Source organism: Chiloscyllium plagiosum, unplaced genomic scaffold (assembly GCF_037043375.1).
Source record: "Chiloscyllium plagiosum isolate Xiang-an unplaced genomic scaffold, Cpla_swu_hap1 HiC_scaffold_20, whole genome shotgun sequence".
NCBI lineage: Eukaryota > Metazoa > Chordata > Chondrichthyes > Orectolobiformes > Hemiscylliidae > Chiloscyllium > Chiloscyllium plagiosum.
In genome coordinates, this window is record NW_028270158.1 from 18,348,474 (window position 1) to 18,361,823 (window position 13,350).

Here is a 13,350-nt window from a genome sequence, read left to right on the forward strand (position 1 = left end):
ATAATAAATAATTAAAGAAACCCTTCTTGCAGTCAGTAGATTCCAGTTCACAATCAAATTGTCAGAATCCTTCTTGATTCTCCCCTTTTATTTCAAACAGACTCTTACGTTCTGCCATATTTTGTTGCTGAGACAATCAGGAAGAGTTTCTGTAGAGAATCAGTAGTCTCCTTGTTGTATTCCTTATTCTGCAAGAGTGTGGTAATGCGGGAGCAGAACTTCTGTAGGTCTTCATCTTGTACTTCTCTGAGAGGGAGCAGAGAACAGGCATTGAATAGAAACTCTGGCTAATCAAAATGAAAGGAGAGATTCAATTTACACACCCCATTCTTAAATATCTCCGAATTTGTCAGAAAATATAGTTCGAAAATTTAAATATCAATGCTGCCAACACAGTATGGGTTCAATGTAAGCCTTTCTCGAGAATTTAGTAAATAAACAATGAAATATCAGTCAGCAGCTCATACTTTTCAATTTGAGGAAATGCTTCATGTCCATGGGAAGGAAGAAGTGATTTACTAGAATGATTCCAAGGATAAGGTGGTTCAGCTGATTGAGAAGACTAAAGAAGTTAACTGGGTATTAAAAATTATGGAATAACTAAGAAGAAACTTTTTACTGCAGATGTGTCAGTAGCCAGATATCACGCATTTCGGTCAAAGAACCGGAGGGGAGATAAAAAAACGTGAAAAGTTAGGATTAGGAATCCATTGCTTTAAAAGGATATGAAATCAAATCAAAAGTAACTTTCAAAAAGGAATTGAAAGAGACAGTTATGTTTGTGGCAAGGTGGTAATGTCAGTCAACTACTAATCGAGAGGTGCAGGCTAACACTAGGTACCTGGGTTCAAATCCCAATATGACAGCTGGTCGAATTCAAATTCAATGAACAAATCTGTATTGAAAATCAGTCTCAGTACAAACCATTCAGTTCACTAATATTCTTTAGTATATGAAATCTGCCATGCTTATCTGGTCTTTATGCTACGGCAGACCCACAGTAATGTGGCTAATTCTTAACATCTCTCCCAAATGGCATGGCAAGCCACTCAGTTCAAGGGTAATTAGGAATGGACAATAAATGTTGACCTTGTCAGTGATGCCTATACCCCATTAAAGAATACTTCTGCAAAAAAAATGTACTCATAAACAAAGAATGAGGGGAGATCTTCTAGAAACATAATTTTATGTTTTTATAGGAGAAGGGAATAGATAAGGTAGACATCGAGAGGATGTCTAATCTCAAAATTAGGGGGAGCAGATTTAGAACTGAACTGAGAAGGCACGCCTTCCCCCACAGGGTTGTGAATCTATGGAATGCCCTGCCCAGTGAAGTAGTTGACACTACTTCAATAAATGTTTTCAAAGCTAAGACGGATTTTTTTGTTTGAACAATTAAGGAATTAAGGGACACGGTGAGGAGGACAGATAAGTGGAGCCGAGGCCACGAAAAGATCAGCCATGATCTTATTGAATGGAGGAGCACACTCAAAAGGGCCAGATGGCCTACTCCTGCTCCTAAGTTCTTACGCAAAACCACATGGAACGTACAGCGGAGTGGGACTAATTGAATATCTCTAAAAGACCGCATGTGATATGCGCATACATACACACACACTCTTTTAGATATATTAAAAAGGTCTCTTTCTACATTATATTCTCCTGACCTATGCCTTCAATGAAGAGAGGTAAAAGGGGTTTCCCTGCATACTTATCAGACAGTAAACCCTCTGTCCACACTGAAAGCAAAGACAAAAAATACAGCACATTTTATTCAGAGGACTCCTCTATACTGATAATGCTTTGTTTAATTTCTCATCCAAAAATTCAATTATAAAACTTATGGATTGTCTCTCCCACACCTGTAAGTTATCCTCCCTTACTATAAGTATAAAAATAAGTTATAAGACAGGAGTTACATCTCACTCTTGATCACTTTAATCATGCACCAGTTGGAATTGGTTAGTGCTTAATTTGCTGGAGAGTTTGCACCAATATTGGAGCCACACTGTTCCCAAAATTGTCACAAATGTCAAAATGTAATTAAACTATCAAGATGCTCAATTTACTTAATTGTCTAATTCAGTAGGAAAAGGAACACACACCAGGTTTTTGTCATTAAAGGAGAAAACAATTTATTGTAACCAAGCAGATCTTAACCAATGGCAAAAATAAAATGAGTCGATAATTTTGACTACATACTTTAAACTTTACCCCTTTCAAATGCCCGCATACAGTACACACCCATACGGCACAGAGAAACTAACAAGACAATTATTATAGATGGTGGAAGAAAGGTCAGGGAGACAGTTCTACATCACCAATCCAAATATCAAAATTGTTCTCAATCATTTCACTCTTCAATAGTAACACAATGTTACTTGCACAGCAATAATCACACTTTAATTGACTGGTTGGGTTTTAGAATTTTTCCTTTGGTTAGAGAATGATTTCTTTCAGTCTCTGAATGGGAGGATTTGTTGCTCTTTTGACAGAGATAGCAACTTTACTGAGTGAGAGAGCAGAGATATTCTGAAGGTTTCTCTTTGCTTCGGTTTACATTTCTCTCAGAGTCTGTGTTACCGTGCAGCCGAACCAGAGGGTTGTTTACTGTGCTGTAATCTCCTGAATTTACAAAGATGATGCCTATTTATCTGGACCCAAGATCCTCAAAAATGTAACATTGAGGCATTCCTCAGTTAGCTGTAGTTTTTGTCCCCCCATTTGTATATTATTCCTTATATATTTTCCACTTTTGGAAGCATTATCCACTTGCCTCATTTCAGGCCAAAGTCCAAAAGGAATGGTCTCTGTCAAGGAGAGAGGCAAGTAAGAGATTAAACATTTTTAAAAATGTATTTCACAACAAGGTATATGGCAGATAGACAAAACACGGAAACCTATCCAGTACCTCAGACAATTTATTGATAAGGTTAATGGTGCCTCATTCCTGTCGAAGATTAATCTATTAAAAGGGTACTGGCAACTTAAGTACATCTTATACCATCTTTTACGATCTAATTCTAAACCTATTCCATCATTTTTACATTATGACATTTTTACAATGTAAGCAATTTTTACATTAAATGGTTGAATCAATAAATCTCAGTTGGAGTTTTAAATTTTTCAACAGAAGTTGCTGGATTATGGTCACCAGCTCAGTTGGCTGGACAGCTCTGCGACCCAGAGTAACACAGATAGTACAGGTCCAATTCCTGTACCAGTTGAGGTTACCATGGAGGTTCCACCTTCTTAACCTTGCCTGTCACCTGAGGCATAGTGATGCTCAGGTTAAACGTATCACCAGACGTCTCTCTCTAATGAGAGAACAGTTCTATGGTCCTCTAGGACTGTCGTGACCTTTACCTTGTGTCAAACAGACTTCAAAAATGCTGACGGGCCAATAACAAGCTCAAATTCTTTCTGCTATTGCCAAGTACTACTTCTGATATTGATTCAATTTCTTAGAAAAATATTCCACTGGCTTCTCTATTCCCAAGTCCTCATCTTGCAACAAGTTTGCACATACCATCCACTAGCATCAACTGGCAATTTATAGAAGGCTTTATAAAGTCAGGGTGGCCAACACTGGTTCATTTATCGGAATTGTCGTCAGGTTCTCAAAACTGCTTGACATTCTGCTGATCATACACCTTTGCTAGTTTTCATAAATCTGTTAAACAATACATCTATTGTGATATAAGGAACAAATTTTTGATAAAACCTATAAATTGCCAAAATTTTTGCAATTTATTTTAGGAATGGGGAATTCTATTAGAGCCTTCACTTCTGCTGTTCTTGACAACACGTATCCTACAACGTGTCCTAAGTAACTTAGCAACACTTTTGCAAATTCACCCTCAATGGGATTACTAAGCCTGCAAATTGTAGTTCTTAAACTGGTTTTCTAGTTGCTTTACGTGTTCTTCCCAGATATTCCCGTATATTGCATGGTGTCCAAACAAATTAGAGCATTGACTTGATTCATATGTCTTTGCAATGTATCAGGAGCATTTCTATACCCAAACAGCATCATTTCACAATAACATAACCTATGTGGTATAACAAAATGCAAATAGTACTTTAGTTGTTGATGTTAATGGTACTTGTCAGTACCCTTTTAATAGATCAATCTTCGACAGGACTCAGGCACCAATAACCTTATCAATAAATCGGCTGAGGAACTGGATAGGTTTCTACTTTCTTACTGCATTTACTTTTCTGTAATCTTTACAGAATCAAGTTGACCCATCAGATTGTGGACTAACATTACTGGTGAACTGCAGCTGCTTTGATTAAGGATTAATCAAGTGATTTGCCAGCATGCACTGAATCTCCATTTTCAATTAAACTTGTTTTTCTAGACTCAACCAATAAGGATGCTATCTTGTCAGCACTGATTCTCCTAGTCTACATTATGTCTAACTCACAGAGTACATTCAGATGCATCTCTATACATTTCCTGGTAAGTCCTCAGTAATCTTACTAAATCTTCCCATTGTCCTCACTTTAAGTACAGAAATCACATCTAACCTTCTCAGTGTGTCTCTGTATTGGCTAATCAAATTGTAGCAAGTTCATTTTGTGAACTACCTACCTCACTCAATGTTTTCGGCATCACCCACTATTTCTTACGATCGGGCATTTCTATCGGATAAGTCACTTTACTAACCCTTGTAACTACCTTATATGGACCACTGATTTTGCTTTCTGAGATTCACCTGGCCAAGGTAATATGGGCATACTTCAACCCTGCAAGAAATGTTTGAGCTGTTGCATGTTGGTATGCACATTTTAGTTTTGTTCATGTGCCTGACAGAATCTAGATACATGGACATAATCCAACATTAAAGGACTTGTTTTTTCCTTTAAAAACTTCTCTTTAATCAAATATAATGAATCTTGTCTCATGATCATAGACTAATTCATATGAGCTGAAACCAGTAGATTCACTGGGACATCACTGGTAGCAAATGATAAGAAAACTAACCCTTTGTCCCAATCCTGAGTGTTTTTGTAATCACAGGCTGTAATAATTGTTTTGAGGATCTGATAGATCTCTCCAAAGCTCCTTGTGTTTGTAGATGATGGACAGTTGACTTTGTTTATACCCATATTGCCGGTTATGTCCTGAACATTTTGAGATGAAGTTGGAACCTTGGTCAGATTATATTTCAGTCCATTCTGAGTTTAAAAAAAAGTTTTAATTTTTCCACTATCCTGCAATGAGCATCCTTAAAAAGGAATAGCTTCTGGAAATCAGGTTGCCATATCCATAAGGACAGTGTCCTGCTTTTGTTTTCAGCAATTGTCCTAGACAATCTACTAAAGCTCACAAAAAGGTTGTCCAAAAAACTGGGGTCATATTAAAAGTGCAGGATGGTTGACATGTCGAGGCTTTCCTACAAATTGACATGTATGACATGTTCTGTGGAACTGCACTACACCGTTGTGAAGTCTTGACCATGTAAAATGCCTGTTTAATGATGCTTAAGTTACTACATGTACTGACAGGAATTTCTTGAGCTACTCGCAATATTTTCTTACAAATTCTAGACTGTACCACTATCTGCTGAATGACCATCCATTCCTTGTTTGCAGGTCAATGAGGATTTCTCTACTTCCTCAAAAGAACTGTTTTTAACATAATAACACTTCAGAACTCCTTCAGGCTCAGTATGGGCTGCCTGTATTCATTTATTTAACTCTGGGTGTGCTTTCTGAGCCTCAATTAATGAAGGCATGTCAAACACTTCTTTTGAAACATCCCAATGCTTAAAGAAAGTTTCAGCCGCTCTAACATCTACTTGTCGCATTACTTTGATCTCGACCGATGAACTACACTTAGCCACTTGCCTGGTCACCACAAATGATGAAGAAATACTTACCCTGTAACTTGCATGAACTTTACATAATTATGAATGAAGCCACAAACTTCGCTTCAGTTAAACCATTCCCCATTAGTAAATAAACATAATCCACGGGTAATTTCTTAAAAACGTATACCTCCACTGCTCTGGACTACAAGTCACATTCTAATCTGGTGGAATAGTGTAAAGGTAACAATCTCTCAATGTCAGCAAAACTAAAGAGCTGATCATTAACTTCAGGAAGCACGGAGGGTGTCATGCCCCTATCTACATCAATGGAGCGGAGGAGGATGCAGCATCACTGCTTGGTACTGCCATTGCTCTGCCCAAAACCGTAAGAAACTACAGAGTTGCGAACACAGCCCAGTCAATCATGCAACCCCAACCTCCCATCCATTGACTCCATCTATACTGGTCAATGCCTCAAAGTCCCTTCCAACCCCAGTTATAATCTCTTCCAAAACTTGTGTCAGGCAAAGATATAAAAGCTTAAACATGCATACCAACAGGTTCAAGAACAGCTTCATCCCTGCTGTAGTTTCGACTTCTGAATGGACCTCTCAAATTTCAAATCTAATGTTCATTTTTGTGACCCTTCTTTGCAGCTATAACTTGTATTCCTCACTGATCTTTGTATATTGCGATCTACCTATACATCAAAACTTTTCACTATACTTAGATATGTGGGGCAATAATAAATCAACTCAAAATTTTACTTTATACAACAAAACTGGGATTTATCTACCACTTATCCCCAATTTCTCCAGCTTTCAATGCACAATTTGATAACAAAACTTTGTCTTTCACCATCAAAAGAATGAGTGGCTCCTTGGACTCAGTTTTGGCTTTAGCTGCAGCACTTGGAGGAAGAAAAGGGCCGTCTTTCCTATTGACAAAAATCCTTAATACTGTACCTCACATCTATTCTATTCAGCGTTCCTGCATTCATAGCAGTTTTTAGCTCCAGTTGTCTGTTGTTATTAAAACTATAATTTGACTGTTAGTATTTGCCATTTTAGTTTCTTTTTTAAAATAAATTCACTCTTACAAACCCCAATAAGTCCCCTAATCTTCGTTCACACCTTTCAGAAACATGAACAAAGATGTCCCACTATGATGCCAGAAACACTTAGGCCTACTTTACACTTCCACCCTCAGTAAATTTGCTTTTTGATCTAAAGGGGATTTCTTGGAACATTCCCATCCATTCATTCTTCACCCTGGCTACTGGCCAACCTCTTTCTCTCCCACTTTCTATCCTTTTCAAATTTATCAGAGTGACAGTAAAAAGGTTAATTTTAGAGATCAGCCATTGCTGCTGCCTGTTTAGCCACTGCAACCCATAATCCATTGGGCTTCACTGTGGGTTATTACAAATGGCAACGAGCTTTTAAAATTTCAATAAGAGAATGATCGCAACTCCGAATATTTTTATACACTTATTAAAATTTCTTTCTTTAGACCTTTCAAATTCAATTTAGGTTTGTCCAGACTGTTTTTCCCAAATTTCATCTGTATGCTTCAGTACCTAACTCAAATGCACCTAAAGGAGCATCTTTTAATTCATGATAATCTACAGAAACCTCCTCTGACAGAAATGCATACAATACCTGTGTTGCACCCACCATCCGGCTTTGCACGAACAATGAAGAGTTCTCATTTGACCACGTCAATTTACTGTGTCATTTTCTCAAATGAAAAAAAAAAGCCTCTAAATACATTTCCTCAAAATTTTGCAATTATCTATACAAACTTAAGTACTTCCTTATTAGGCCTTAGATTATCCTCAGTTTCTATTGATATCTGACTTTTTAAACTGTGCCATTTTAACACACCTTATTAGGATCGTATTATAGACGCCCTAATAGTCAGAAGGAAATTGAGAAACAAACTTGTAAGGAGATCTCACCTATCTGTAATAATAATAGGGTGGTTATGGTAGGGGATTTTAACTTTCCAAACAGACTGGGACTGCCATAGTGTTAAGGGTATAAATGCGAGGAATTTGTTAAGTGTGTACAAGACAATTTTCTGATTCAGTATGTGGATGTACCTACTACAGAAGGTGCAAAACTAGACCTACTCTTGGGAAATAAGGCAGGGCAGGTGACTGAGGTGTCATGGGGGAGCACTTTGGGGCCAGCGACCATAATTCTATTAGATTTAAAATAGTGATGGAAAAGAATAGACCGATCTAAAAGTTGAAGTTCTAAATTGGAGAAAGGCCAATTTTGACGGTATTAGGCAAGAACTTTCAAAAGCTGATTGGGGGCAGATGTTTGCAGGTAAAGGAACGGCTGGAAAATGGGAAGCCTTCAGAAATGAGATAACGAGAGTCCAGAGAAAGTATATTCCTGTTAGGGTGAAAGGGAAGGCTGGTAGGTATAGGGAATGCTGGATAACTAAAGAAACTGAGGGTTTGGTTCAGAAAAAGAAGGAAGCATATGTAAGGATAGATCGAGTGAATCCTTAAAAGAGTATAAAGGAAATAGGAGTATACTTAAGAGGGAAATCAGGAGGGCAAAAAGGGCACATGAGATAGCTTTGGCAAATAGAATTAAGGAAAATTAAAAGGGTTTTTACAAATACATTAAGGACAAAAGGGTAACTAGGGAAATTGGGGCCCCTCAAAGATCGGCAAGGATATGGAAGATATATAGACTATAGGGAAACAGATGGTGACACTTTGCAAAATGTCCATATTACAGAGGAGGAAGTTCTGGATGTCTTAAAACGCATAAAAAGGTGGATAAATGCCCAGGACCTGATCAGGTATACCCTAGAACTCTGGGAAGCTAGATGAGTGATTGCTGGGCCTCTTGCTGAGATATTTGTATCACCGATAGTCACAGGTGAGGTGCCAGAAGACTAGAGGTTGGTTAACGTGGCCACTATTTAAGAAAGGTGGCAAGGACAAACCAGGGAACTATAGACCAGTGAGCCTGATGTCGGTGGTGGGCAAGGTGTTGGAGGGAATCCTGAGGGACAGGATGTACATGTATTTGGAAAAGCAAGGACTGATTATGGATAGTCAACACAGCTTTGATTAGATTAGATTACATTACAGCCTGGAAACAGGCCCTTCAGCCCAACAAGTCCACACCGACCCACCGAAGCGAAACCCACCCATTACCCTACATTTACCACTTACCTAACACTACAGGCAATTTAACATGGCCAATTCACCTGATCTGCACATCTTTGGACTGTGGGAGGAAACCGGAGCACCCGGAGGAAACCCACGTAGACACAGGGAGAACATGCAAACTCCACACAATCAGTTGCCTGAGGCAGGAATTGAACCCGGGTCTCAGGCACTGTGAGGCAACAGTGCTAACCACTGTGCCACCGTGCCACCCACATGCACTTTGTGCATGGGAAATCATGTCTCACAAACCTGATTTGAGTTTTTTGAAGTAACAAAGAGGATTGATGAGGGTAGAGCGGTAGATGTGATTGATATGGACTTCAGCAAAGCGTTCGACAAGGTTCCCCATGGAAGACTGATCAGCAAGGTTAGATCTCATGGAATACAGGGAGAACTAGCCATTTGGATACAGAACTGGCTCAAAAGGTAGAAGACAGGGGGTGGTGGTGGAGGGTTGTTTTTCAGATTGGAGGCCTGTGACCAGTGGAGTGCCATAAGGATCGGTGCTGGGTCCTCTACTTTTTGTCATTTACATAAATGATTTGGATGCAAGCATAAGAGGTACAGTTAGTAAGTTTGCAGATGACACCAAAATTGGAGGTGTAGTGGATAGTGAAGAGGGTTACTTCAGATTACAACAGGATCTTGATGGGCCAATGGGCTGAAGTGGCAGATGGAGTTTAATTCAGATAAATGTGAGGTGTTGTATTTTGGGAAAGCAAATCTTAGCAGGACTTATACACTTAATGGTAAGTACCTTGGAGTGCAGGTTCATAGCTCCTTGAAAGTGGAGTTGCAGGTAGATAGGATAGTGAAGGTGGCGTTTGGTATGCTTTCCTTTATTGGTCAGAGTATGGAGTACAGGACTTGGGAGGTCATGTTGCAGTTGTACAGGACATTGGTTAGGCTACTGTTGGAATATCACATGCAATTCTGGTCTCCTTCCTATCGGAAAGATGTTGTGAAACTTGAAAGGGTTCAGAAAAGATTTACGAGGATGTTGCCAGGGTTGGAGGATTTGAGCTATAGGGAGAGGCTGAACAGGCTGGGACTGTTTTCCCTGGATCGTCGAAGGCTGAGGGGTGATCTTATTGAGGTTTACAAAATTATGAGGGGCATGGATAGGATAAATAGACAAAGTCTTTTCCCTGGGGTGGGAGAGTCCAGAACTAGAGGGCATAGGTTTAGGGTGAGAGGGGAAAGATATAAAAGAGACCTAAGGGCAACTTTTTTTTTTAAACAGAGGGTGGTACGAGTATGGAATGAGCTGCTAGAGGAAATGGTGGAGAATGGTACAACTGCAACATTTAAGAGGCATTTGGATGGGTATATGAATAGGAAGGGAGGGATATGGGCCAGGTGCTGGCAGGTGGGACTAGATTGGGTTGGGATATCTGGTCAGTTGGACCAAAGGGTCTGTTTCCATGCTGTATATCTCTACAACTCTATGACACACCAACTAAACAAGTTGCCCTCCCATATGCACAATTGTTAGTTCTGGCCTTCTCATTTCCATTCTTTTCCATTACAATGCTCTTCCCTGATATTTTTCTGCTCTTTAGAATTCCAACTCCTTTTCCAATTTATTCAACTCCAATGTTTCAGTTTTTCATGTTCAAACTACATTAGATGTAACTCAATTAATAAACTCCAATGTCTCATTATAATATTTCTACCAAGCCCAACTGCTGAGCTCATCCTTCAATCATCTCTGCCTTCAGCAGGCAATTACACTTCTAATTCACACGTTAATTCCACTGGCTTAGTTTTTGCTACTGCGAATCCTCTTGCAAGGATGCCTGCCTTGAAGAAGTTTTCCTCCTCTCGCTACAAGAATCTCAGGGAGTCCCTCTCTCACTACAACTCCCTGGTCATTGCCTCTGCCCTGAAGCTCTTCACCTCCATCTCTCTCCCCCCCCCCCCCCCCCCCAATTCACCTATTGTACTCTATGCCGCTTTCTCCCCCACCCTGCAGGCACTCTGCCTCTATTCCTAATGAAGGTCTTTTGCCCGAAACGTCAATTTTCCTGCTCCTCGGATGCTGCATGAACTGCTGTGCGTTTCCAGCACTACTCTAATAATCTAGAATCTGTAGCCCTTGTTTTTACCTAGTTTTTTTTTTAAACTTAGCTTTTGCCAGCCTTGTAAATCCATTATGGCAATACTGTGCTTCTAATTGCAATGGAGGCTTTAGCAGCTTCTAGTGGCACCTAATTTCAGAATGCAAAACTTGATGTTTATCTTTTCATGCTTTAGGACTTATGGCAACTCCAAACCCTAGAGTTGTCCTTGTTCTAATAAGATCATTGCAAAAGAGCTCACTAACTGTGTTAACCATTTGCTTGAGAGACTGCACCGATAGAGCCAGTGGGACACCCAAAGCTCTACTTACAGCATGCTGGTGAGCACAGCAATGAAGGCCCTAAACATTGATTTTCACACCTGGAAGACACTGATCAGAGGGTGATACAGCATCGGCGGTGGGCCACTCAGGGCAACCAACGGCTATAGCAATTTAAAAACAGACATCAAAACAAGTGGCCTTGATTTACAGATTAAAAAATTGAAAGAACTACAGATGCTGTAAATCAGGAATACAGAAATTGCTGGAAAATCTCAGCAGAACTGGCAGCAACTGTGGAGAGAAATCAAAATTAACATTTCTGGTCAAGTGACGCTTCCTCAGAACATGTGAACATTTCCTCATTCCTATGAAGAATTATCTTATATTGCCCTGTACTGTGCTCCAAATTGCATACAAATCATCTCGCAAATACTCAAGAATAGAAGCCATTCACAACCCAGGAACTGCCTGTACTGAAACTAATAACCCACAAATGTCACCTGATAAACACTTCATTTGCAGCATTTAAGGCAGAATCTGCCTCTTGTGGATTGGTCACGTCAGCCATCAGCAAATGTGCACCATATAAACATCCTCAATCCCCAAAGAATTCACTGCCTAACCATCAAATTAGATAAATGGAAGGGTGCTGCCACACTTAGTAATTCTATTTACGGATTCTGTAAACATGAACAATCCCATTTTAATGGATTATAAATTGCGCCAATTACTATGGGGACTCTAAATAATTCCACACCCTTTTGGGTGCAGTCTGCCTGATTGCCAGGTTCAAATGGCAACTGTCTTATAGCCCAAATTTGTATCACATATCAAAGTATTTCTCCCTCTTTGGATACCAATGCAGTCATAAGCACAATTCATAGAAAGTGCTTGTTCTTGGTTGTTTGTGTAGGATGAATGGCAGCTTCCATGTTTTATAGCTGGATGGTCCCCCAAATTCTGTTTCATATTATTGAAAAACGTATGCAATTTTCTTTTCGTTACTAGTGTTGTAAACGAAGGATGCATTTTTCATTCTCTTGGAAATAATGATAAGCTATCCTGGTAAACACATCGCATTCCATGCTTTCTCATCTTAGAGAGCCACATGCACAATTATTGACTGACATTTACACTTTGGCTTCTCCTGCTGCTGTTCAGGAAGAATTACTACTCAATCCCATCAATTTGAGGACACATATGGGAAGAAATTTGTCACATTTATCAGATTCTACTCATTAAACTAAATCCATCAGAGGAATTGTAAATCATTCAGAACACTGTTCAGTGCCACCTTTCTTTTCAGTTTCTGCCCTGTGTCTACAGTAAACGGAAGTTCTTCTATTCCCTTTTCCTGATCACAGGTGCTCATTAATTAGTTCAGAGTGATGTTCTGTTTCAAAAATTAAAGCATAATTTTTTTTACACTATGTAATTTCCAGCATTAAAATGGAGTGAGGATGGTTAAAAGGGGCTATGAAATGTCCTTGACAAACAAGATTAAGGAAAACTCCAAGGTGTTTTACACATATAGAGCAAGAGGGTAGTTAGGAAAAAGGTAGGTCCACTCAGAGATAAAGGAGGGAATATATGCATGGAGCCAGAGGATATGGGTGAGGCCCTTAACAAAGGCAGAAGGACATGGTAGAGTCTAAAGAGGGGTACATGTTGATACTGTAGGGCATAACGGATATATTAAAGAAAAAGGTGGTGTTGGGTGTTTTGAAAGTGCGAAAATAGAAAAGTCCCCAGAATTGATGGATCTATCTATCCCAAATACTGAGGGAGGTAAGGGAGGAAATTGCTGGGGCCTTGTAGAAAATCTATGTATCCTCTTTAGTCACAAGAGAGAGATCCCAGAGGATCAGAGAATAGCCAACGTTGTTCCTTTGTTTAAAAAGAGAAATAGGGATAACCCGGGAAATTACAGGCCAGTGAGCCTTACGTTAGTGGTAAGGAAGTTATCAGAGATGATTCTTAGGGAGAGG

The 13,350-nt window shown here is 39.5% G+C and overlaps 1 protein-coding gene across 1 annotated transcript in view; it reads right to left on the minus strand.

Moving 5' to 3' along the window:
• The window catches only part of ap5z1 (adaptor related protein complex 5 subunit zeta 1), a 72,061-nt gene that overhangs the window by 49,436 nt on the left and 9,275 nt on the right, over positions 1-13,350 (minus strand). Inside the window, exon 2 of the mRNA XM_043711908.2 lies at positions 109-246. Coding sequence (XP_043567843.2) covers positions 109-246 — 138 coding nt within the window. The remainder of the gene's footprint in view (positions 1-108; positions 247-13,350) is intronic.